Below are 23830 nucleotides of genomic sequence, written 5' to 3' on the forward strand. Positions count from 1 at the left end.
ACAACAACTCAACTCAAAACCAGTGATATACTGACTGTTTCCTACTGATACAAAAAAAAGGGATCGACAACAGAAACTTTTAGGGAAAACATTTTTAATACTGCACGTTTTGAAGTACCAAGAAACAAAACACAGATCTGTGAAAGAAATTCTCAAATACTTAAACACATCATCAGGCATTTATCCAATGGGGTCATCTAGCAGGTGATGGTGTGAGCTTCTGCAGAAGACAACCTCACCAGGAGGACACAGAAAGCATACTGGCAGCCTGTACTTCAAAACTGTGGGGCACATTTTGACTTTGCCTTGAAAAGAGTCTGTACAGCAAAGCTTAATGAGACTGAGTGGAAGTAGAAAAAGAGCATGCGGCCAAGTTCTGATTGACCAGGTCGCAGTCTGTGTGCAGATAGTCTTTATGCCTGATAGTGGATCTCTTCTCCTAATCAAAAGCTATTCAGAGGATGCCTCTGCTTCAGAGGAGAGAGAACCTGAACATTTTTCCACAGTCAGTTTAAAAGGGAGAGATCATTTCAAAGAACTGAACATGATTTATCAATATAGCATTTGAGTTATATGTTACCATGTTTAAATGTCTCATATCTTGAAACATTGAGATTTTTGGGGGGTAATTGTTTGGTTTTTGATTGTTGCAATCCTTTATAGATATTCACTTATGTCAGGGGATCTGATTCACTGCTGCCATGGTAACTATAATGAAGAAATTCACATCAGTGTCAAACAGTTCTAGTTTTAGGCTAATTTGGAGAGTTAAGTTCACAATAGACAGGTTTTTTTTCTAATTGTTGTCCTGTGCTACATGTGTAATGTAGAGGTCTAATGACATTGTGTAATTTAAAATTTTCTTTCTTTCCTTGAGTCTTATCTGTTGTGACACTGGTTCAATTGTGCTTCCTCAGCGCTTCTATGTCTTTTTTTGTGTTGGTCACAAGAATCAGACACCTGTGTTTTTACCCTTCACTCACGTCTTTTGTGTTTCAGTGTACCTTGGAGACAGTGCGGGTGCCATGATAGTCCTATATGCCTTTATTTTAATACACATTAATGCACTGACAGTATCTGTGCAGGTGCACAAATGCAGAGTCATGCACAATGAGCAAACATAAAATATTAAATTGACAGTCCTTGACCTCTTAAGCCCCACGCTCCCGGTACCGGGGCTTAAGAGTGAAACTGTAATTTTCCACTGTTTCACTTTAGAAACATAAATCTTTGCACAGATGATGTTTATATGTTGGTTACTGAATTTCTGGAATGAAATGTGAACTGAGGCATATTTTTAAAAGGGTTATATGCTAAAAACAAATTAAAAAATTAGGCGAGGATAAAATCTACTTACTTTTTCTGTGTTCCAGTCTCAGTAATTTTGACACAGTAATATCTGCTTCAATATTTATACCTCTGATGAAATTTCACAAGTGTTAGCTTTATTTTGATACCACAATTGTAAGCACGGAGTTTGTAATTGCAGAGAAATAATCAGTTAGTTTGGGGCATTTCATTTTCGAGCAGGAAGCTCAGAAACCCCTTTGGGGCTTAAGAGGTTTAATATTGCTATGATTTTTTTTAAAATCATATATCTTTATTGCATATTTTATGTATCTTCTACACTTCTGAAGAGACCAGGTCTACAATGCAGAGTTACAATGCAATCAAAACCTGAAAATCTGAAACACTGGAAAGGGCTTTCATTTTATACATCTTTCCTCTTCTGAGGAACAACTGTGTATAAAAAGATATTGAAGATGAGTGTTGTATGTACAAAACGATTAAATAGAACAAAATAGCAATCAAAAATACATAATTATTCATTGCTTTTCAATGAGAGGAATAACTCATTGGCAATGGCTCTGCTGTGTCTCTGATTAATTATTGTGCCCAAACTAACCAATTATGTCATGTGTCAGACTAACACCTTAAACACAACCCAATCAGTAGCACTTTTACAGTGTTGTTTTGGAAAAAAAATAGTAATGTCCAGATCTCGTGACATGTTACCTCATTAGTTCCACAAACTAAAATGTTTACAGTGGCTAATATCATATAAGTGCTAAGCTAATGTAACCCAACTAATGTTTTACTTTGATAGTGTGTCCTGTCATCAAAAATATACAGTTATATTCAAATCATACCAGTCATTTGAAAACCTTCTAATAAAGGGGTCTACGTTAAAGTACATGAGATAAGCATATTGTTTTGGTATTGAATTAGTTAGCCAGAATCATGTAATACTACTGATATTGGTTCCAATTACTACATTTCTGGTATAACATAATATGTTTAATTTCAATTCAGTTCAGTTCAGTTGTGCTTATACAGTAAAATGTCACAACAACAGTCGCATCAAGGCACAGACAGCGAGACAACAAGTAAGCATTTGGTGACAGTGGAAAGGAAAAAACTCCCTGTTAACAGGAAGAAATCTACAGGAGAACCAGGCTCTGCTGCAGCTAATTGGGGGTGAGGGGGAGGAAGACAGGACAAAAGGCTTTGTCACTGCTGGTCACTGTGGTGTATCATCCTATGTCATCACTTTACGTTACCCTCATGTTGTGGGAAACACAATAAGTCAAAGCCACTTTGTCTGGCTTTCTGTCCTTTTGAAGATAAATCACAGCAAAAATATCTGGCACAACTTCACCTACTTCCAAGGTGCATGGAGAGGATGAAAGAATACACAATGCAGGAACTCCAGCAACACTTAAGGGAAGATGAACAACTTTATTGACTGACCAACGCGTTTCGGCTTGTGGCCTTCATCAGGGTTTTTGTCCTTTTGCACATGAACCTGCTGTTTGTACTCGAATGTGTATGTATCAGCCCACAAAGTTGAGCTGTAATCAATAACTAGAATTCATTATTGGATCCATTACTGGAACATAATTGCAGTAATTGTTTAATGGGGTAAGGAATAATAATTTAAACTATTTAAATTGCTTGCAGGTTTTGCAGCGATTGTTAAAGAGTTTAAAGCGCTGTGCAACATTCTTGAACAGTTTAAAACATCTCCATCTTTAGCCACATAAAAAAAAATGAAGCCAAATAATATACGTAAGCTGTTGGATTCACATGACTTATACGCCTCCAATTTGTTATACCCTGTTCAAAAGAGTAAAGACAAAGATCGCTAATATTACTATGTCTTCATCGCGTGAATGATTAGACAGGGAAGTGTAATGTGCAAAGGAAATTAATACTAGAGAAAACCCACACAACAGACCATATGCCCAGAGAAATATGTGAGCAAAAGAATGCACCAGCTTGTGTAACTGAATAAGAGCCAAGACACGTTATTGGACTGTTGCTTCACTCCCATTCTGGCTTCACTCCCAAAAAACAACACTGACCCTCATGCAAAAACCCAAACACTAAATCAAGACAGCTTTGATAAGAAGTCCCTCTTCGTACACCTGGCAATGAAATTAATGTAATGAGGAAAATATATGATAAATATGTAGTAGCTTGCCAACCTCTGTGCAAAAGTAAAAAAATATGTTTCTAACGGTAACTTCTAAGTTATGTGCTGGATTATTTTCTGGCTGTCTGCAGAGACTTCAGAGCCAAGAAGTGGTTCATCACAAAACCCTCATAAAATCACAAACTGTCATTTTTGCAGTTTATTTTTTGCAATAAGGTCAGCTCTTCAGTTCTTTATCTAGTACTTTATACTTTTGGATGTAGGGGAGCTTGTGGGTCTCCCCTTCTTTGACATAGAAATCTACTAAACGAGACATAAGATACTGAGCAACTGTATTGAGCAATTGGGAGCAGATTTATTTGACAATTCAACCAGGTCACTTTGGCTGTTTCATTTCCACTTTATTATTTTTATGTTTTTATTATTTCATTCTTCCATTTTATTATACAAGCAGTCCTAGTGTGGAAGACATGTGCATTGTATTGTAAAGAATAATTTTATGAAGCCCAGAGAGCATAGTTCTGGCATGCTCCACTGGACACTAAGAATGGTATGTACTGGCCAAGCCTTTCCCCCATGTGCTCTCTATCTCTCTCTGTCTTTTCCTTCACACAACTTTTATGATGCTCATCTGGACACTGCGTTATGCGTCATCCCCTAGTTGGACACCTGCCCTGTGGCGCAGTATTGCCATGATTTGATGACATAAGACAGAAATGCTACCTTATTGTGAATGTAGCAATCAGCTAAAAGCTGCTCAGCCCATCTGCCATTGGCTCAGTGGTACCCAGATTTCTTTCCAACCCAAAGTTGAAGTCCTGATATTTCACATGAATCGCAAAACGGGACTATTTTAATATATGAATAATGGAAAAAGAAAGTTGACTGTCTAGTTTTCTTAAGCCAATACTGAAAATTGTAAACACACGGTGTGAAAGTAGCTGATGAATCTGGATAGCAAAGAACTGTAAGCCTCACAATTACATAATAATAATAATAATAATAATAATATATTTTATTTGAAAGCGCCTTTCAAAACACTCAAGGTCACTGTACACAGTAGAATAAAAGCAACATAAAAGCAAGCAGTTTACAGAATCATAAAAGCATAAGTCATAAACAAATAAAATAGCAGAGTGGAGAGGTTATGTGGGATAAGCTATTTTGTACAAGTGGGTTTTGAGTTTGGACTTAAAGAGTGAGAAGGAAGAGATATTTCTTAAATCAGGAGGTAGGGAATTCTAGAGTCGTGGGACGGAGAGTGAAAGGGAGGAAGAAGATCTGAGACAACGAGATGGGGCGGTGATCTTAACCAGATCAGAGAGATATGGAGGAGAGAGATGATGAATAGCCTTAAATGTGTATAAGAGTATTTTGAAATTGATGCGATATTTGACCGGGAGCCAATGAAGCTGCTGCAAGGCGGGAGTGATGTGGTGGACAGAAGGGGTCCTGGTGATGATATGGGCAGCAGAGTTCTGGACCCGTTGGAGCTTGTGGATGGATTTTTGAGTAAGACCAAAAAGAAGTGAATTACAATAATCAATCCAGGAAGTAACAAGGCTATGGACAAGAATGGCAGTGGGGTGAGAAAAGGACGGAGATGATTAATGTTGCGCAATTGAAAATATGCAGACAGAGTAACATTATTAATGTGTGAATTGAAAGATAAAGTACTGTCGAGGATGACACCTAAACTTTTCACAGAGGAAGAAATGAAGACCAGTGAGTTATCAATAGTAATAGAGAAACTCTTGGTTCTGGATAATGTTGATTTAGTGCCTACCAAGAGGAGCTCGGATTTATTACTATTGAGTTTGAGAAGACCAGTTTTTTTTTCAATAATGGGGTGATGGCGGCAATTTTGAGGGAAGCAGGAACAGTTCCAGTGGTAAGTGAAGAGCAGATGATAGCAGATATGACGGGAAGCAAAGAAGGTAGACATGCCTTAACCAAAACTGTAGGAATGGGGTCTAGCTGACAAGTAGAAGGTTTTGACTTACAGATGAAATCTGAAATATCAGTAACCGAGGGGAGCTGGAAAGCAGAAAAACAGTGTGATGGGAGATGAATTACACAGGAAGAGCTAAATGGAACCTCGGAAACCAGTTCTTGGTGTATTTTGTGAATTTTCTCAATGAAAAATAATATTAAAGAATCACAAAAGGAGGACGAGTAAAGATGAGCAGGTTAAGAATCTGGTGACCTGAAAGAAGAGTTGAACAGTGAAAACAGTATCTTGCTTGAGTCATCTTTTGAACAGATAATGGTGGAGTAGTAAGCAGATTTTGTTTGATTAATACACTCCTTATAATACATAATATGATTATTAAACATTTCCTTGTGGATATTCAGACCAGTTTTCTTATAAAGGCGTTCAAGTCGTCGTCCTTTTGCTTTCAGGAGCCTGAGTTCAGCTGTAAACCAGGGTGCTGACTGAGAGAATGATACAGATTTGGTTTTGAGTGGGGCAACAGTTTAGAATACTATTGAGACTAGAGTTATAATAGGAAACTAAGTCCTCTTGGGTAAGCAGGTTATGAAAACGCAAATGACTAACTACTTTTAATAGTATGACAACTATATGTCTGAGGTCCATGCAAAAGATACAAGCCTTTGCCTGTTGGTCACCTCTGTGTTTCCTGCTGCAAAGATTTTCCACATAAGCCAAATCAGACAGAAAACAAGATGGGCAAGAATTCTCCCCCGAGGAGGCAGAAGGAATGATAAGGCAGGGAACAGAGGGAGATTTTCAGAAAACTTGTCCACAGGCATTTGTCTCCTTGCATCTGACAAGCCATTTTGCTTCTAAGTGGTTCAAGGATCATAAAGTAGAAGGATGAAGGAAGCAGAAGGTGAACATATGAGAGAAGGTGAGAGATGAAAAGAAATATGGCACTTGTTCTGTTTGTGAAGCGTAACATCTGCTGAAGGAGCAGATTCTGGATCACTTCCATCACACACTTCAGGTACTCATAAAATACAGGCTCACTCCCTTACATGCACACACACAAAACACACTCAAACACAATCTTATGCCAAGTGCACCTAATCTGATGAAGATAACAGTGATCCCCTCAAGACCATAATTCAAGCTCTTCTATGTGACTTCACCTTCTCTGTATAAGAGTCGAATGGACAGCATGCAGACACTGGAATCGTATTAGCTCAGGTTTTGAGATGCCAACCCAACACATTAGATAAAAGTCTCGTTTTGGCTTAAAATTGATTGAAAACTTAAGATTAGTACTTATTTCCATAAACACCCTTTTGAATAAGTTCATCTGCACAGTGGTTTTCACTCGGACTATTTATTTGGCAGAAAATACTTCCAAATGTTCATAGTGAGGTGTGTGAGAGAAGCAGGAACGTTTTGTATGGAAAAACACTGTTATTGCACAACGTTTTGTGCAGCTCAAACCCAAATCCCAATCACTTCCAATATACTGAGGTGTAGACAGAAGTGCTGCAAATATTATAAAAACATAAACAGATCCTACTATAAGTCTAACTACTTTAAGGTTAGATGTAGAATTACTGTATGCATAATGGTCTAAATTTATTTCAAAGGTTTTTATAGCACAGGAAATGGTGCTGTAGCTCTTTGATTGCAAGTTAAATTAAATTCTAATGAAGAACTTAACATTTGAAAAACACTGAAAAGAAATGACCACTATTAATTTAAAAAGCCAACTTCTTTAACTCAAGTGATAACCTTTTATGCATCTAGTTTATTAATCTTATGTAGGCTCACGTATTTAAATGCAAGCAGCTTAGCAAACCAAAACCACTCCAGTGCCTCCTTTTCATGCTGTGTCTGAATGAATCAGCGTCATATGCGGTGTCACCGGCGCCTGTTCAGTGCAGGATTCTTATTCTGCCTGCCACAGGCTTTACAAATGCACACGGAAAAGAGGGGAGAGCCCAGAACAGAGTCATACCTTCAAAGATAAATCAGTGCAGACAGAAGAAATCTTTTTTTAATAGTTTCATCCTGACTGCAATGTTTTTTTGCATTCTTGGGAGGTACTGGTAGAAAGCATTAAAAACACCAAGCAAACACAAAACAAAGTAAAATGAGAACTACTTAAAGTCCTGCAAAGAATATTATTGGAGTTAAAGACCATTTGGCTGTCAGTCACCATATGGGGCTGGAGGGTTCACCAAGGCAGAAACAACATAATTACAGCTCTGCGTTACAGCCACTGCACTCCTGTCTCTGCTACCACCTACATACTCTCCATACTAATTGCCTGCTCCTCCTCACATAGGGAATGATTATTGATTTAAACAATATAATTGGTTGGCACTCACAGCAGATAATGCACTTATCCATAGAAACTATGGCCTGAATACAAATGTACAGTTTGAATTAATGGTGATGGGGAACCATGTGTTTAACGGCTAATTTTCATCACTGGTCATTTCTTTGATCAATTAAACTTAAAGTCCATGATGCCCGAGAAGCAGTAATCACAAGGCTATATTTCTTTCCCTCACTTTCTCATCCTGCAGTTTCTGTATGTTTTTGTTGTCATTGTTGTTTTTGTTTGTCTGTTGTGCGTTTTACACATTGTGCAGTTAAATAGAGATGTGTGGGAGGAAGAGAGTGACAGGCACGGCCTTAGCCTGTATCTGGTACACTGATACCGACAGAAGAGGAAAATGAAAGATGACATTTTTTAATGGAAGAATCAGATTGACCATTTGACTTCCTTCATTCATTTTATAGTTAACAGTTTAAACAAAATTATAAAGAATTGCTGCAAGGCATAAGTCCATACGAAGTACGTGGGAGGCTCCTGTAGTCAACTGTCAATAATTTCTGTTATGAGTTAACAACACAGTGATTAGAGAGATGTTACACTTACACCTCTTTCTTCCCTAGAAAGCAGAGGCAGAGAGTGTGTGAGAGCGATAAAGACAAATGCACAATGCAGGTGAAGGCTGACACTCAGTTTCTTCAAGTAAATAACCCTAGGGAGTAACAGTAGTACTCACCATACACATGCACATTCACATTGTTTGTGGTCTGTCATTTGTTTTGATTTACATGCGCATTCATATGAAAAGGATATTTTTCAGGAATAATTTAATGGGAAATGTTGAGTCATACAGGCTTTTGTAATACAGATTAGAAGCTGGGCAAATATCTTTTTCACTTTCCATCTCTGGCTTTTTCTCTCTGCTTAATAACACACACAGACTCCTGTATTCATCATATCATCATTGGACAAGAGCGCTGAGCCCTTTCCATTTAACTACCGTGTAAAATGGGCCCAAGCTGGATATTTAAAAGAATGCAAGCATTGGTTCACATACAATAGAAGTACATAGAAAGTTTTTGGGTTTTTTTTTTCGAGTAAATGTATCATATAAATAAAAGGAAATCAAGTAAAAGCAGCATTAGACAGCATTACACAGTGTGGTGCTCACTGCTTTAAATACATCCTGTAGCCTGTGGATACCAACATTAAATTTAACTGCCACTAAATATTCTATCTACACCCAGTGAAAGGCAGGTAAAGTGTTTGCAGGATTGGAAATTAGGGTATACCTACAGTGCTGCCTGAAACTATGTTTTATAAATGCTGAAATACATTCAAATATCAGCAGTCCACAGCATGTTAATGTGTTTGTGTAGGCGTATGCATGTGCAAGTGTTTTATGCACATGTGTTTTACGTATGTGTAATGTAAAATCTCCCTGTGTGGTCGATAAGGCTATCAGTTTGAAGCAGTCTTGTAATTTGCATTGTCCTCTCCTCACTGCTAATATCTAAAAAGAGATGCACAGATGCAAGTAGCCCAGTGGGGTTTGCATGCACAGACATACGCTTATATGCACACTTGACACACACCAACTTAAGCAGGAAAAACAGACTAGAGCGATTGCCAGCAAATACTGGGCACAATATCCTCCATTCAGCCAAGAATCTGAAAATAAGCTTCTCCTACAATTAAGAGTGATCCAAACAGACCACTCGTTGTGGCTCTCAGAGGTCTGTAGAGCATAAACATTCTGTGTGAGCAAGAAAAGTCTAAAAAAAATCATTTGCTGTAAAGGTAAAACAATGTTTGCAATTTGTGCTGAGTACTTTAAAAATTGAATCTAACTGTGCATATGAACGACTCATTGTGCATTTGCAACAGAAGGTTTAGTTACTGCTTTGTGCCCAAGGTTCCCAAAAGTGTCATAAAACTGCAATTTCAGATTTAATACTATGTGATTAGAGAACTGGAAACATTAACAACAATTTTCTAGTTTCACTCAGTAGTGGAAAACAAGTGAACATTAAATCGATAAATCCAGTAATGTTGGAGCTTGTGTCAATATTTTCTTATTTTGAAACCCATCTTTAGTAATAATCCCACCAAACTTTAAAAAATAAAACAAGAACTTAAAAACACTGTTATTGATATTAGATCTCTATGGAGTATTTAAGGAACATGTTTAAATTAGGTGAATTCAAATGAGTCGCATGATAATTCCAAGTGAAACGCAAACTTATGCAATTGTGTAGTTCAAGGTAATGTACACTTTTTGGACAACAGCTGTGTTGTGAAGCACATGGGAGGAAGATATATCAGGCTTTGAACACAGGATCCAATTATTGCTGGTTCTTAACACTTTGTTTCACTTGTTTTATATACTCTTGGCTCTTTACTGAGTTTGTTAGAGTAAATATCCACAGTACGGTCATCTCAGGCACTTGGCTGCTGTTCCATTTTTTTTTCTTTCAACCCAGAGAGGCCTCCTCTAACAAGGAAGTTAAAACCCTGATCCTTCATGTTGTGAGGTGACAGTGCAAATCAGTGGCTCACTCATATTTTTAATATTCATAGATTCATTCCGATATTTCACCGTAAACAGTAGTATAGTCTAAACTCTCAGATTGTGTCCTGTATAAGAGCTTATGAACTGTCTGCTCTTCTTCTGTCTGTCTGCTTGACTTTGTTGCTCAGTCAATAAAAACTGCATGTGGTTCTAAGGAAAAATATTGTTCCAGCGCCACAAGATAAAAGATCTATTGCAGCAACAAAGCACAGCAGTATTTTGCTTTATTGTTGTTTTTTCCTCAGCTCTTAGCTCTTAAAATGAAGGTGATAATCTTTGTGCCCTGATAATGACAGGCTATTTATGCCGAGTTTAGTTCACTTTAGATCACTGTCACAGCATTTTAGCGCCATGGGGTAACCACACACAGAAACACACACCCACAGCCCGACGAAGCACTTCAGCAGAAGCAAAGAGACTGGAATAGAATGGAATTTGAAACGTTTTAGCTAAAAATGTTTCCATGCTCAAGGTGTTTTTTGCAGAAACGTTTCAGATTTCGTTTTGTTCTCCAACTGCGTTGGTGAAGCTCGTCAACTGATGCCACAGGAAAGCCACTGCTCGTCGAATTTAAGACATAGACAAAGGATGGGTTTCATTCAGAAGTATATATAGTTGTAGTGTGGAATTCTAGATGTGAGGGTTGGCATAAACAAATACACAAACGTACCAGGAGTGTGAATCAGAATCAGATTCAGAAAACTGCATGTTTTCAGAGATATGTAGAAAAGCAAAGGCCTGAAATGACTCTCCCATATTTTTATTACTTTATTAATAATAAATCTTCTTCTTCTTCCTCTTATTATTAATATTATTATTGTGCTAACAAAGTGATAGTCAGCAACTCATTAGCCCATCTTACTGATTGTGTTACAGATTTTATATCCTAATATTGAGGTCAATAAAGCACATTAATGGCAAAGGATGTGTAAAAAATAAAATAAAACAAAGACTTTTAGGTGTTTGTTTTTAACCAGGTATCTCGCAGGTGCATATAAATTATTTATGTTGTGATTGTGACGGAGAAGCGCGTCACTGATTATTGCCTGTTTTTTCTGTTACCTGTTTCACAGTCCCTTTGTTATTTCAAGTTATCTACACAAACACACGCCTATAACAAGCTTCTCCGTGTCGTTTGCAGGCCAAGTGGTGAAACAGGGCTGAGACTGCCTCATGAGTTGGGCCTCTTCTGTGTTTTGGTCCCCACCCCCATCCTCCCAGCATCAGTGGGATGTCCCAGGTGTGTCTCCTCTTGGCCTTGCTCATGCTCTGCAGCTGCAAAAAGGTATGACTCCCAGCATTATTCACTTTCACATGCCAATTTTCAAATATGTTTCCTTTTTCTTGATTCACACCGTCTACTTCTGAGAGTCATCAAAAGAAATTTCCTCTCTCCCTTCAGGTCTCCTCTGCTAACTCTCTTGAGCTTGTGAAGGAGCAGTGGAGCAGCTACAAGAACCAGTGCCTTGACCACCTCGGTGCCACGCCCCCTTCAACAGGTGATTCGTTTTCCTCCCAGCACGCAAGTCCATAAAATGCATCTGCACCAGCACAGACTAAAGATTTGCTTTCCCTTGTAGGGCTGGTGTGTAACAGAACCTTTGATTTGTATGCGTGCTGGCCCGATGGACTTCCAGGAACCACTGTAAATGTCTCCTGCCCATGGTTCCTGCCATGGTACCATAAAGGTCTGTGTGAGTATATCTGTGTGAGGTAGACAAAAAATAACAAAAGAGTAACTGCTGCGTCACAATGTACTGTTGCTACAGTTTGCAAATGTACGATTTAAATCTAGTCTTATCACTCTTATCTGTAGCATTTCATTATATGCCATAATTTTAACCTGTTTTTTTTTTTTCATTTACATGGATAAAATGCTTATACCTAACTCACTGCACAGTTTGACTGCTAATTTAAAGGTTTACTTAACAAGTATATAAGGTGATAATATGTAATTATTGTGTTTGATAGCTTGCTCACCAAAACAAAGACATCCATGTGCTCACTGTGGCGCTTTTTTTAACTATTAATGTGAATAAGTACAAACAGTGAAACAGTGAAAAAAAGGGGAGTTAATAAAAGCTTATGACCACAGCAGCCTGATGCTGCTGCACCTGTGTGTCAGGGTTTAGTGCTTCATTTTCTATTATATTTCTAGGTTTTCAAGGTTTTTAATAATTAAGCGGTCAATCTGCGTTACATGTGTGAATGACCCACTGTAAGAAGACATGTTTCAAAAATTACTCATGCATTTCAGGGTAACACGACCAGTTTTCTAACAAAACATATAATGTATACAAACACTTGACAGATTGGTTTCTGGTCTTCATGTACAGCAGGTAATCGGTTGGCAGAATGATGTACTGAATACAATGTACTGAGGTGCACTGAGGTTTCAGGGAGTGCTTAATTGAGTGTGAAGGCCAAATATTACTCAGCCCTGACTTTACTCTCAACCTATGAGTGGTGTAAAGACTTCACACTGTGTCACCGGTGGCAGCACACCTGTCCTGTGGAGCTTTCTCAGTCATTTACCTGTGGTGTGCGGGCTTTTGCTTCAAACACTTAACAGTTTTGGTTCATAGCATGAAAAGCCTGGATTTTGACTGCAGCTGTCTGTCTACTATCTTTGTTTCTATGCACAGGCTTCCTCCAGGTTGTTTTGGGCCTCTGAATAGGTGTGAAAGGGGGTTTATCTTTGCTATCTCCGGAGGACTCGTAGCCTTGCAGGGGTGTGTGTAAACATCTGATGTGCAGCACTACTTTAGACCCAACCTGTGTTTCACTAACTTTTGTTTGAAAATATATTATTCTGCTGCAAGAAAGCTACAAAGTGAGAGTATGTTAAAAATGTGAAAATTCATCTTTTCGACTTGTTGAAAAGACTCATAGAAAATGATGTCTGTTTATGTTTAGATTTGGTTACAAACGGCACATTTTCCTTCTCTGCCATACCATAAGCGAATCTACTAAGAGTTGCCTCACAATATAAAATAGTCAGTGTTGTGAATTGGTAAAACTCTAAAATTGAAGTAAAACTGAAATAAAGCTTTAATTTAATTTAATGGGGCGATCGTGGCTCAAGATTTGGGAGTTCGCCTTGTAATCGGAAGGTTGCCGGTTCGAGCCCCGGCTTGGACAGTCTCGGTCGTTGTGTCCTTGGGCAAGACACTTCACCTGTTGCCTACTGGTGGTGGTCAGAGGGCCCGGTGGCGCCAGTGTCCGGCAGCCTCGCCTCTGTCAGTGCGCCCCAGGGTGGCTGTGGCTACAATGTAGCTTGTCATCACCTGTGTGTGGATGACTGAATGTGTAAAGTGCTTTGGGATCCTTAGCAACTAGTAAAGCGCTATACAAATACAGACCATTTAAATCCAAAAGTGTCACTGTGTTTAGGTGACAGCACTATTTGCATAGTTTACATATGCCACTCTAAAATAAAATCTTACAATCGTTGTTTCTTTGTGTGTATAGTTCAGGATGGTCTGGTTCACAGATTCTGCAGTGAAGATGGCAAATGGGCACAGAAGAATACCAGTGAATGTGAGGACGACCCTGGTGAGGTGTGTGTACACAGTGCAGTACTTTGTTTTTGTGTGTGGCTTTCTTGTTAATTAGTGGCCATTTTTGAAGCTGCCTGCAGTGGCAGATTGTTACACGGTACTGCAACTTAAAACATTAACTCATTATGATCTGAACTTACTGCCGCATGTGCAAATCCTCCATCTGTTCAGTAAACTATTAGGATCTTTTTGTATTGTTTAAATAAAGCTGAATATAAATTGTGTGTTTGTATCTACAGTGGGGCAAAAAAGTATTTAGTCAGCCACCGATTGTGCAAGTTCCCCCACTTAAAATGATGACAGAGGTCAGTAATTTGCACCAGAGGTACACTACAACTGTGAGAGACAGAATGTGAAAAAAAAATCCATGAATTCACATGGTAGGATTTGTAAAGAATTTATTCGTAAATTAGGGTGGAAAATAAGTATTTGGTCACCTCAAACAAGGAAAATCTCTGGCTCTCACAGACCTGTAATGTCTTCTGTAAGAAGCTTTTCTGTCCCCCACTCGTTACCTGTATGAATGGCACCTGTTTGAACTCATCATCTGTATAAAAGACACCTGTCCACAGCCTCAAACAGTCAGACTCCAAACGCCGCCATGGCCAAGACCAAAGAGCTTTCGAAGGACACCAGGAAAAGTATTGTAGACCTGCACCAGACTGGGAAGAGTGAATCTACAATAGGCAAGCAGCTTGGTGTGAAAAAATCAACTGTGGGAGCAATCATCAGAAAATGGAAGACATACAAGACCACTGATAATCTCCCTCGATCTGGGGCTCCACGCAAGATCTCATCCCGTGGGGTCAAAATGATCATGAGAACGGTGAGCAAAGATCCCAGAACCACACGGGGGGACCTGGTGAATGACCTGCAGAGAGCTGGGACCAAAGTAACAAAAGTCACCATCAGTAACACACTACAATGGCAGGGAATCAAATCCCGCAGTGCCAGACGTGTTCCGCTGCTGAAGCCAGTGCATGTCCAGGCCCGTCTGAAGTTTGCCAGAGAGCACATGGATGATACAGCAGAGGATTGGGAGAATGTCATGTGGTCAGATGAAACCAAAGTAGAACTTTTTGGTATAAACTCAACTCGTCGTGTTTGGAGGAAGAAGAATACTGAGTTGCATCCCAAGAACACCATACCTACTGTGAAGCATGGGGGTGGAAACATCATGCTATGGGGCTGTTTTTCTGCCAAGGGGACAGGACGACTGATCCGTGTTAAGGACAGAATGAATGGGGCCATGTATCGTGAGATTTTGAGCCAAAACCTCCTTCCATCAGTGAGAACTTTGAAGATGAAACGAGGCTGGGTCTTCCAACATGACAATGATCCAAAACACACCGCCCGGGCAACAAAGGAGTGGCTCCGTAAGAAGCATTTGAAAGTCCTGGAGTGGCCTAGCCAGTCTCCAGACCTCAACCCCATAGAAAATCCGTGGCGGGAGTTGAAAGTCCGTGTTGCTCGGCGACAGCCCCAAAACATCACTGCTCTCGAGAAGATCTGCATGGAGGAATGGGCCAAAATACCAGCTACTGTGTGTGCAAACCTGGTAAAGACCTATAGTAAACGTTTGACCTCTGTTGTTGCCAACAAAGGTTATGTTACAAAGTATTGAGTTGTATTTTTGTTATTGACCAAATACTTATTTTCCACCCTGATTTACGAGTAAATTCTTTACAAATCCTACCATGTGGATTCATGGATTTTTTTTCACATTCTGTCTCTCACAGTTGAAGTGTACCTCTGGTGCAAATTACTGACCTCTGTCATCATTTTAGGTGGGGGAACTTGCACAATCGGTGGCTGACTAAATACTTTTTTGCCCCACTGTATGTTTGAATGTAGTGCATGTATTTAAATGACTTTATCTCTTTCAGCAGCAGTATGGCCGCATCCTCACTCAGTTGCGGATCATGTACACAGTGGGTTACTCTCTCTCACTGGGGGCTTTGCTGCTGGCACTGGGAATTCTCATCTTCTTCAGGTACATCATGTAAAGAGGACGTGTTAAGGGGGTTAAGGAGCAGACCTGGTTTGAATTACGGGATCTTGTTTACATCTTCTACCTTCTTACTCTCACTTCTTACCTCTTAGGAAGCTCCACTGTATGAGAAACAACATCCACATGAACCTGTTTGCCTCATTCATCCTGAGAGCTGTGTCCATTCTGGTTAAAGATGCTTTACTGACCCTCACACTGGATCCCAGAAGCAACAGTGACTCACAGGCACGAAGCTGGGTCAACATACCGGTCAGCGAACAAACACACATCCAGCTCACCTGCAGTTGTAAAACCTTAGCCATAGCCACCATATTACAGTAGATATAGAGTGTAGAGGCTGTTAAATAATAATATTAAGGTGATTAGTGATTGGAGGAGACAAACATATAGATAACTTACTTTTAATCCCTCACTTTAAACATCAGTGTTCGTCGATCGCAAATGTAATGTAGTGCAGTATGTGCCACAAACACATACAGAGAATATTCTACCACGATATAATTTTTATATTCAACAGTGTGACTTGCACAGCTCGTCCTGAACATAAATTCCATGTAGGTTTTAATAACCACCACACATATATTTCAATAAACTGCTGACTAGATAGTGATTGGGTATGTCTAGACCAACAAATCTGTGATAAGAAAGACATATTCTACAAAACATTATTGATGTTGTTGGTGTTGTTTTTCATGTCATTTCCTGTAAATAAAGCTTCAGTAAACGAATATACCCCATGTTGACAAAAGTAATGGGTCACACCTCTTAATATTCAAAATGAGGTGTTTTCAGTCTCATTGCAAAAGGTGCATAAAATCAAACACCTGACCATGCGACCTGTTCTTCTAAAGAGCACACCAGCCCTAACATGGCACTTTATAGGATGTATAGATTATAGACTTTCTTCCAACAACCTTTATAAGTAGTGTTACTGCAAAAGAAGGGAAAAGAAACTACAGCATGTCAGCCACAAAGTGACACACCACGTAAAGTTGAAAAGCGGGGTCGCCAAGTGCTGAGGCGTATAGTGCGTAAAAGTCGCCAACGCAGTGCTGACTCAGTAACTGCAGAGTTCCAAACATCCTCTGGCATTAACATCATGTGTTTCCATAGCCGAGCAGTTCCAGTAGGTGTAATGTGTGGGTGGCCCAGTACTTTTGTCCATATAGTATATAGTTTATATATGTTTGAAATTCACATGCTATTCTAACCTGTCATGAGTTCATAAAGGTCCATAAGAATTTAATTTAAAGTTCTGAAATGCGGTTGCAAGAGAATATCAAGAAACATAAAGGACTGATCACTATCTAGGATTTATTACACAGAAGATGAGCGAGGGCAGACACCTGTTGATATCTGATACCACTCAAATGTATACTGCTATTGCCCATCTAATTATCTCTGTTGCTAAAACACACAGCAGAATACTTGCACCATATTAGAGGCTATGGGCAGATCAACATTGCTTGTATTTCTGGATAAATACTTTACATTTCATTTGATACATCTCTCTACAACATAGAAGTAAAATATATGTAACATGAATTAGCTTTATTTGCATCACTGGCAATAAATTAAATGAACCACTGTTTGGATGTTCTGTAGCCACTCTTAATGGGTAATAAAATAACATTAACTTTACAGCTGAAGAGCAAAGTAGCATATACCTTTTACACACTACAGTGTGGGATGATTTTCTACTACGTTATAAGTGGAATAAAAACTACAGTTAAGAAATTTAACATTAGTACAAAAAGATAGTGACTCAATGTATAGAGAGTGGACAGTGCAAACTCAGCTATGGATATATTCAAGTTCCCCTTGCTTCTTTTTACATGAAACACTCCACATTTGTCGAGGAAGATGTCAGATAATCCACATTTAGCTCAATCATTAAGAAGTAAAAATCACTTAAAAATATTACATGTTTTTTTTACTTTCATTTTTGTGGTGTCTAGCAAAGGGGGAACTACCCGTGTATTCCACAATAAAACACCCACTGTGCTGTACTGTAGCTGTTGTCCCTGAACTGGAACAATGTTAAACTAATTCATCTGAACTGAAATATTTGTCAGCTTTTACCCTGTGAAGCTTTGTTTAAAAGCTGCATTTGCTACATTTGTGCAAGCAAGGACAACTTGGCTTATTGTTTGTGTTACCATGGTATCTGTCTCGTGTCAGGCTGTGATGTGGTGTCGTGGTGCCATGGTGATGATGCAGTACAGTGTAATGGCCAACAACTATTGGCTTCTGGTGGAAGGCATCTATCTTCATAGCCTCTTAGTCATCACTGTATTCAGCGAGAGGAAGTACTTCTACATTTACCTGGCCATTGGTTGGGGTAAGAGCATAATCTGCTAAACAGCAGCTGAACACTTGGCTTTGTGCTTATCAACGTAATGCAAAAGGTCCAACAGTGAACAGCGCTCTGACTTTCAGCCAGTTTTTTGATGGGTGATTTAGTCAGACGACAGACATTAGCAACAACAAGTCAGCCAACAGTTATGTTAATAGTAGGGGTGCAACGATACTCGTATCGATATTGAACCGTTCGATACAGTGCTTTCGGTTCGGTACGCATATGTATGAACAATACAAAATTTGTAATTTATTTTATCAACTTTCCTTCTGACGATGCTGTCTGTGTTGAGCGCTCAGTGAATCTGCGTTCGACTACTCCGCCTAGGCTGCACTGTTGAGCGCAGATCCACTGAGCGTTCAACACAGACAGCATCTTCAGAAGGAAGAGCGCAGGGCAAGCTAGCGAGACAGAAGTTAAGCTCTCCTTGCAACATGGCAAATTGAACCTCCCCCACCCTCATTCAGATCTGGCGTTTGGAATTATTTTGGTTTTCATGTGACCTATGAGCCTGAAGGTAAGCGCGTCATGGACTAAAGTAAAATAGTATGTTGGATGTGCCACGCAATGCTCAATAACATGGGTGGGAACTAGTGTGTTAGCGCAGTTAGCTCGTTAACGTGTTGGCCATCTAGCCCCACACAGGGGTAGCTCGTTAATGGAGATTTGCCGTGTTGTGGCGTTAACGTCATTTCAACGAGATTAACGCTGACAGCACTAGTGGGAACACAACGAATATGACTGCACATTTACGCCAACATCATCCTAGTGCAAAGACAAGTGGAAGCAGACAAAAACAATAAGCATGCATGCTACAAACTTTAGACAGCCGTTAGCACATGATTCTCCTTATGGGGACCTGATATGTTTAATATTGTGGCGAGCTCAGACAAGGAGGAGACGGAGGTATCGTTTGGTCTTGCTTCCCGTGAGCTAGCCAGGGAGCACAGCCGTTATTGACATCTGCAGAAGAACACTGCCGCTAGCTAACTGCTCAGCGCGGCAACCGCACAGCACAACAACAACAACACACAGGGCGCCCTCTGACCCCGGAAAGACACACCGTCGCAGCGAGAGGGCGTCACCCGTCACTATGGCAACATAAACAAAACATAACTGTACAAACAGAACCCCGAACAGCCCTGACCCGCTACAATATGCTGCTGAGAATATAGCCCAGAAGAAGCGTATAGTATAGCTTTTATTTTGGAAAGAGCCATTTCTCTGTAATAAACTCTCTTTTCCAAAGATGAGTGATTCCTCAATCAGATACAGGTGTTACCGCGCCAGATCCGCGGCCCCGAACCGTAGTAAGGAAACCTCTGGCAGTTACTTGAAGGTTCCGTAACTGACTCGTAGCCGGCAACAGCTTACTATACAGGTCAACTCCGCTAGCAAAAAGATCGAAGGAGGCGTAGGAAACTGCTTCACCGAACTTTATTTCTTCTCTAAGGCACGAACACCATGTACAGTGGGCTGAAACAGTTTACTCACAGCGAGCATCGCCGACACAACTCTGGCTGTCGAGGGAGTTATTATATTCCTTTTATTTATTTTCTTTTCGTCTCTTCTGTAGCTAACCGTTACTTTTCCCCCTTCTCCGCTCTCTCTCTTCACACACACACCAGGCAGTCCCGCTACACACATCCCGAATACATTTCCCATCAGGCTTCATCCTTAATTAAAGGGCCATGCCTGTAACACAGGGCTTGCAAAATCGCTAGCCCGACGTCCCGGGGCTAGCGATTTTTCCAGTCATACTACCAAAATCTATCTCTGCCCTGCCCGTCGGGCTATCATAGGAAGGAAAAATATATGTCAATGCTTTTGCATTCTTTCGGAAATGTAGCTGGGTAATTATGTCATTGGCATCGGTGAGCCACTGTCAATATGTGACATATTGAAATCGCGTTTGAATTTGCGCTTGTTTTTTGCTTTCACTTTGCAAATGTCCAGGTGCCTTCTTTTGGCGCACCGGCCGGTCATGACCGGCGGGGGGAAAGTCACTCGGGTCAGAACATGGGGTGCCACCATCATCCCACTTCTGACACCAATGTGGCGAGCTCAGACAACGAGGAGATGGAGGTGTCGTTTGGTCTTGCTTCCCGTGAGCTAGCCAGGGAGCACAGCCGTTTATTGACATCTGCAGAAGAACACTGCCGCTAGCTAACTGCTCAGCGCGGCAACCGCACAGCAACAACAACAACAACACACAGGGCGCCCTCTGACCCCGGAAGGACACACCGTCGCAGCGAGAGGGCGTCACCCGTCACTATGGCAACATAAACAAAACATAACTGTATAAACAGAACCCCGAACAGCCCTGACCCGCTACAATATGCTGCTGAGAGTATAGCCCAGAAGAAGCTTATAGTATAGCTTTTATTTTGGAAAGAGCCATTTCTCTGTAATAAACTCTCTTTTCCAAAGATGAGTGATTCCTCAATCAGATACAGGGCTTGCAAAATCGCTAGCCCGACGGGCTACCAAAATCTATCTCTACCCTGCCCATCGGGCTATTGTAGGAAGGAAAAGTATATGTCAATGCTTTTGCATTCTTTCGGAAATGTAGCTGGGTAATTATGTCATTGGCATCGGTGAGCCACTGTCAATATGTGACATATTGAAATCGCGTTTGAATTTGTGCTTGTTTTTTGCTTTCACTTTGCAATCACGCGAACTGTGTATAGAGAGCGACAGCACTGATTGGTGAGCGATGATAATTTGTGCACCAATTCCTCTGACATCGTCTTATCAATCGTTAGCTTACTATGCAAACATGACAAGTGAAATCTCCCGTAGCAAGCTTAAACATATGAGAGGTTGATCGCGCAGAGAATCGCTGACCGTTATGTGTGTGTGTGTGTAAAAGCAGCAGGATATTTATTTTAGTTCTGCTGAGCCAAATAAGACAGGTCAGGGTGAAGAAGTGACAGCCAAAGAAAAGCTTACCACAAAACGGAAAAGTTATGACAAATCAGACTATAAGGCAAAAAGAAAGTGCAGCTTTATGGTTTCATGGACAAAAGAATTTCTGTGGCTGCAATATGACGAGCTATATAACCGGGGCTGCACATAAGTGGTCCGCAGGTGCGCATTCGCTGTCAAAAAAAAAAAAAACAACGTGCACAAGATAAGAAGTTGCAATGCGTGTTTGCATACATAAGATTTTCTGGAGGAGGACAGACATTTGTTTAAAACTCTTAAAGATGTCGAAGAAGCTCCTTTAAGCAATTACTTTGGTGTTCCTCTACCTCCAAAGAAATGTCAGAAGGAGTCCGAACCACAAAAGAAGCGCGTATTCTCGGAAAAGTGGTTGCAGGAGGTGAGCTGGCTTCAAACAAATGATGAACGCACAGAGATGTGGTGCAGAATGTGCCGTGAAAATCCCACTCTAGCGGACAAAAACAGTGCTTTTTATATGGACGCAAACGCGCGTTGCAACTTCTTATCTGGTGCGCGTCTTTTATTTTGACAGCGAATGCGCACATGCGGACCACTTATGTGCACCCGTGTAAATAACATAATGTTCTGCCGGGTGTGTTGTTGGTTTTCTCTCGATTTCTGAGTCTGTCATGAACCGAAGTTCCACGCACAAGTTGGACCCAGGAGCAGAACACACACACAGCGGTACGAGAGAACAAAAATAAACTTTATTATAACTGAGGGTGTCCCGGGAGGGTAGAAGGGAAAAAGCGCACGGAACCAGAAAAACCGAGGGACCGGGAGGTGAATCGCGCAGGAACGCCGAGAGCGGGACTGTGGGAGGCTGAAACAGAAAAAGGAAAAAAGGATTATTGGGGTGCGGGGAAAACGGCAGTATACGAGGGGAAGTAGAGTACGCGTCTTACGATGATAGCGGGGCCGAGGGAACCGGAGGGAGGGGTGAGGGTCCGTGGGGAGAAGCTTCAGAAAGGTCGAGGCGGCTGGGGCTGATCGTGATCCAAATTCCGGACAGGCAGGTGGACAGGCTGGTGGCTCAAACACGCCGAGCTGTGATCTGAGTATACAAGGCAGAGTTAGTGTTAGTTCACACGGATAGGTTTGCATAAGGGCTTTCCCGCAGGTGTACGTTACCGCTGAAGGACGACACGGACTGGCGTGGAGCAGCAGGCTGGGCAGGATTAAATAGTCCACCTGGTGATCGCCTGGGATGGGATGCAGGTGTGGAGTTAGCAGCCACGCCCACGGGAGTGGGCATCCCATCAGCACCTCGGACGCCGGGCCGCGGACCATGACAGTGTCGACAAGCGCCTTTGTTACTGGGACCAGTCATTTTAAGAAAGGCCCCCATTAGAAGCCATGAGAAATGCAAGAAATGCATTATTGCTCAGTCTGCAATATCTTTCCCAGAACAAACACCAATTGCAAATAACATACTAAAAATAAACCTGAAAAATCTGTTTAGAACAGCGTACTATGTTGCAAAGAGTGAACTACCACTGGCAAAATTTAGCAGTCTTTGCAAACTTCAAAAAGCAAATGGCCTCGATCTTGGTTCCACTTGTCTCTTACCCGTGACTTCAGTGGAAATTTCAAATTCAGGATCTGACACAGACTGATTCATGTCCTACACAGTTCTTACAAGTTCATAGAAATTTCTGTTCAATTAGAACCAAGTATTTGAGTTGATGATTGTAATTTTTATACAATGTTGTAATTTGTTTTTCAGCAATTTTTTGATTGATGTTTTGTTTCCTGTTTTGTTTCCTTTACAATATTATACATTAAAGTATAATATTGTAAAGGAAACAAAACAGGAAACAAAACATCAATCAAAAAATTGCTCTCTTTTTTATTCGGGCTACTTACATTTATTTTGGGCTACCAAAAACTGAAGAGTCCCTGCCCGAAGGGCTACCAGGGATTTTGAAATTTTGAGAGCCCTGAGATATATTTATGTTTTATAATTACTTTTGTTTCAGCAACATTAAATTTAAAAACTGTACTTTTGAGTTAAAATATATATTTATAAGTTTAATAAATGACAAATTAAAAAGGCATGAACATTTTTTTTGTATCGAAAAAATATCGAACCGTGACACCAAAGTATCGAACCGAACCGAACCGTGAATTTTGTGTATCGTTGCACCCCTAGTTAATAGCTCTGAGAGCAAGGAGAGGAGGTACAAGAAAATCTGCGGTCTCTAGCTATTGTATCTCATAAACAGCTCGAGACTACTAAAAACACTACACCTTACCTTCTTTTCATGTTTGAAGTGGGAATGTATCCTTAGTGGTTTTCTCTTGCTACCAATATGTTTTGTCTGTCTGTCTCCCAGCTGCTAGGTGTAACAACTTTCTTGTATATATAAATATTGTGTAGCACACAGCAGAACTAACTTATCAGAAGGGTGTATTTTACCCCAGACCGTAACTGTTAAAGGCTGATGGGGAGTTCACGTCGCCCCACCAGGCGGGCGGATAAGTTTGAATCTCAGTGACCTTAACCTAAAGGTCAAAGGTCAGAAGCCAGGTAGTCTGAAAATCCTGTGAATGCAATAACCTGAGAACAAGGCACTATAGAGTTTTCAAATTGATACAATAGGTGCGCCTTCGAAGAGTCTTAGGCGGCTTTGAATCTCAGTGACCTCGACTTCAAAGTGTTTTCTAAAAATCTTGTGAAT

The 23830-nt window shown here is 40.5% G+C and overlaps 1 protein-coding gene across 2 annotated transcripts in view; it reads left to right on the forward strand.

Annotated features, from left to right (window-relative positions):
* gcgrb (glucagon receptor b) overlaps nt 1-23830 on the forward strand; it is a 59339-nt gene that overhangs the window by 28506 nt on the left and 7003 nt on the right. Inside the window, exons 2-8 of one of the 2 annotated variants that reach the window (XM_040014336.1) lie at nt 11415-11558; nt 11676-11772; nt 11854-11961; nt 13745-13833; nt 15720-15826; nt 15937-16093; nt 18026-18185. In XM_040014336.1, coding sequence (XP_039870270.1) covers nt 11505-11558; nt 11676-11772; nt 11854-11961; nt 13745-13833; nt 15720-15826; nt 15937-16093; nt 18026-18185 — 772 coding nt within the window. In that variant the 5' untranslated portion in view covers nt 11415-11504. The remainder of the gene's footprint in view (nt 1-11414; nt 11559-11675; nt 11773-11853; nt 11962-13744; nt 13834-15719; nt 15827-15936; nt 16094-18025; nt 18186-23830) is intronic. The other variant, XM_040014337.1, reaches the window with a different exon arrangement.

This window comes from Simochromis diagramma, unplaced genomic scaffold (assembly GCF_900408965.1).
Source record: "Simochromis diagramma unplaced genomic scaffold, fSimDia1.1 OVJJ01000669.1, whole genome shotgun sequence".
In the NCBI taxonomy this organism is placed as follows: Eukaryota; Metazoa; Chordata; class Actinopteri; order Cichliformes; family Cichlidae; genus Simochromis; species Simochromis diagramma.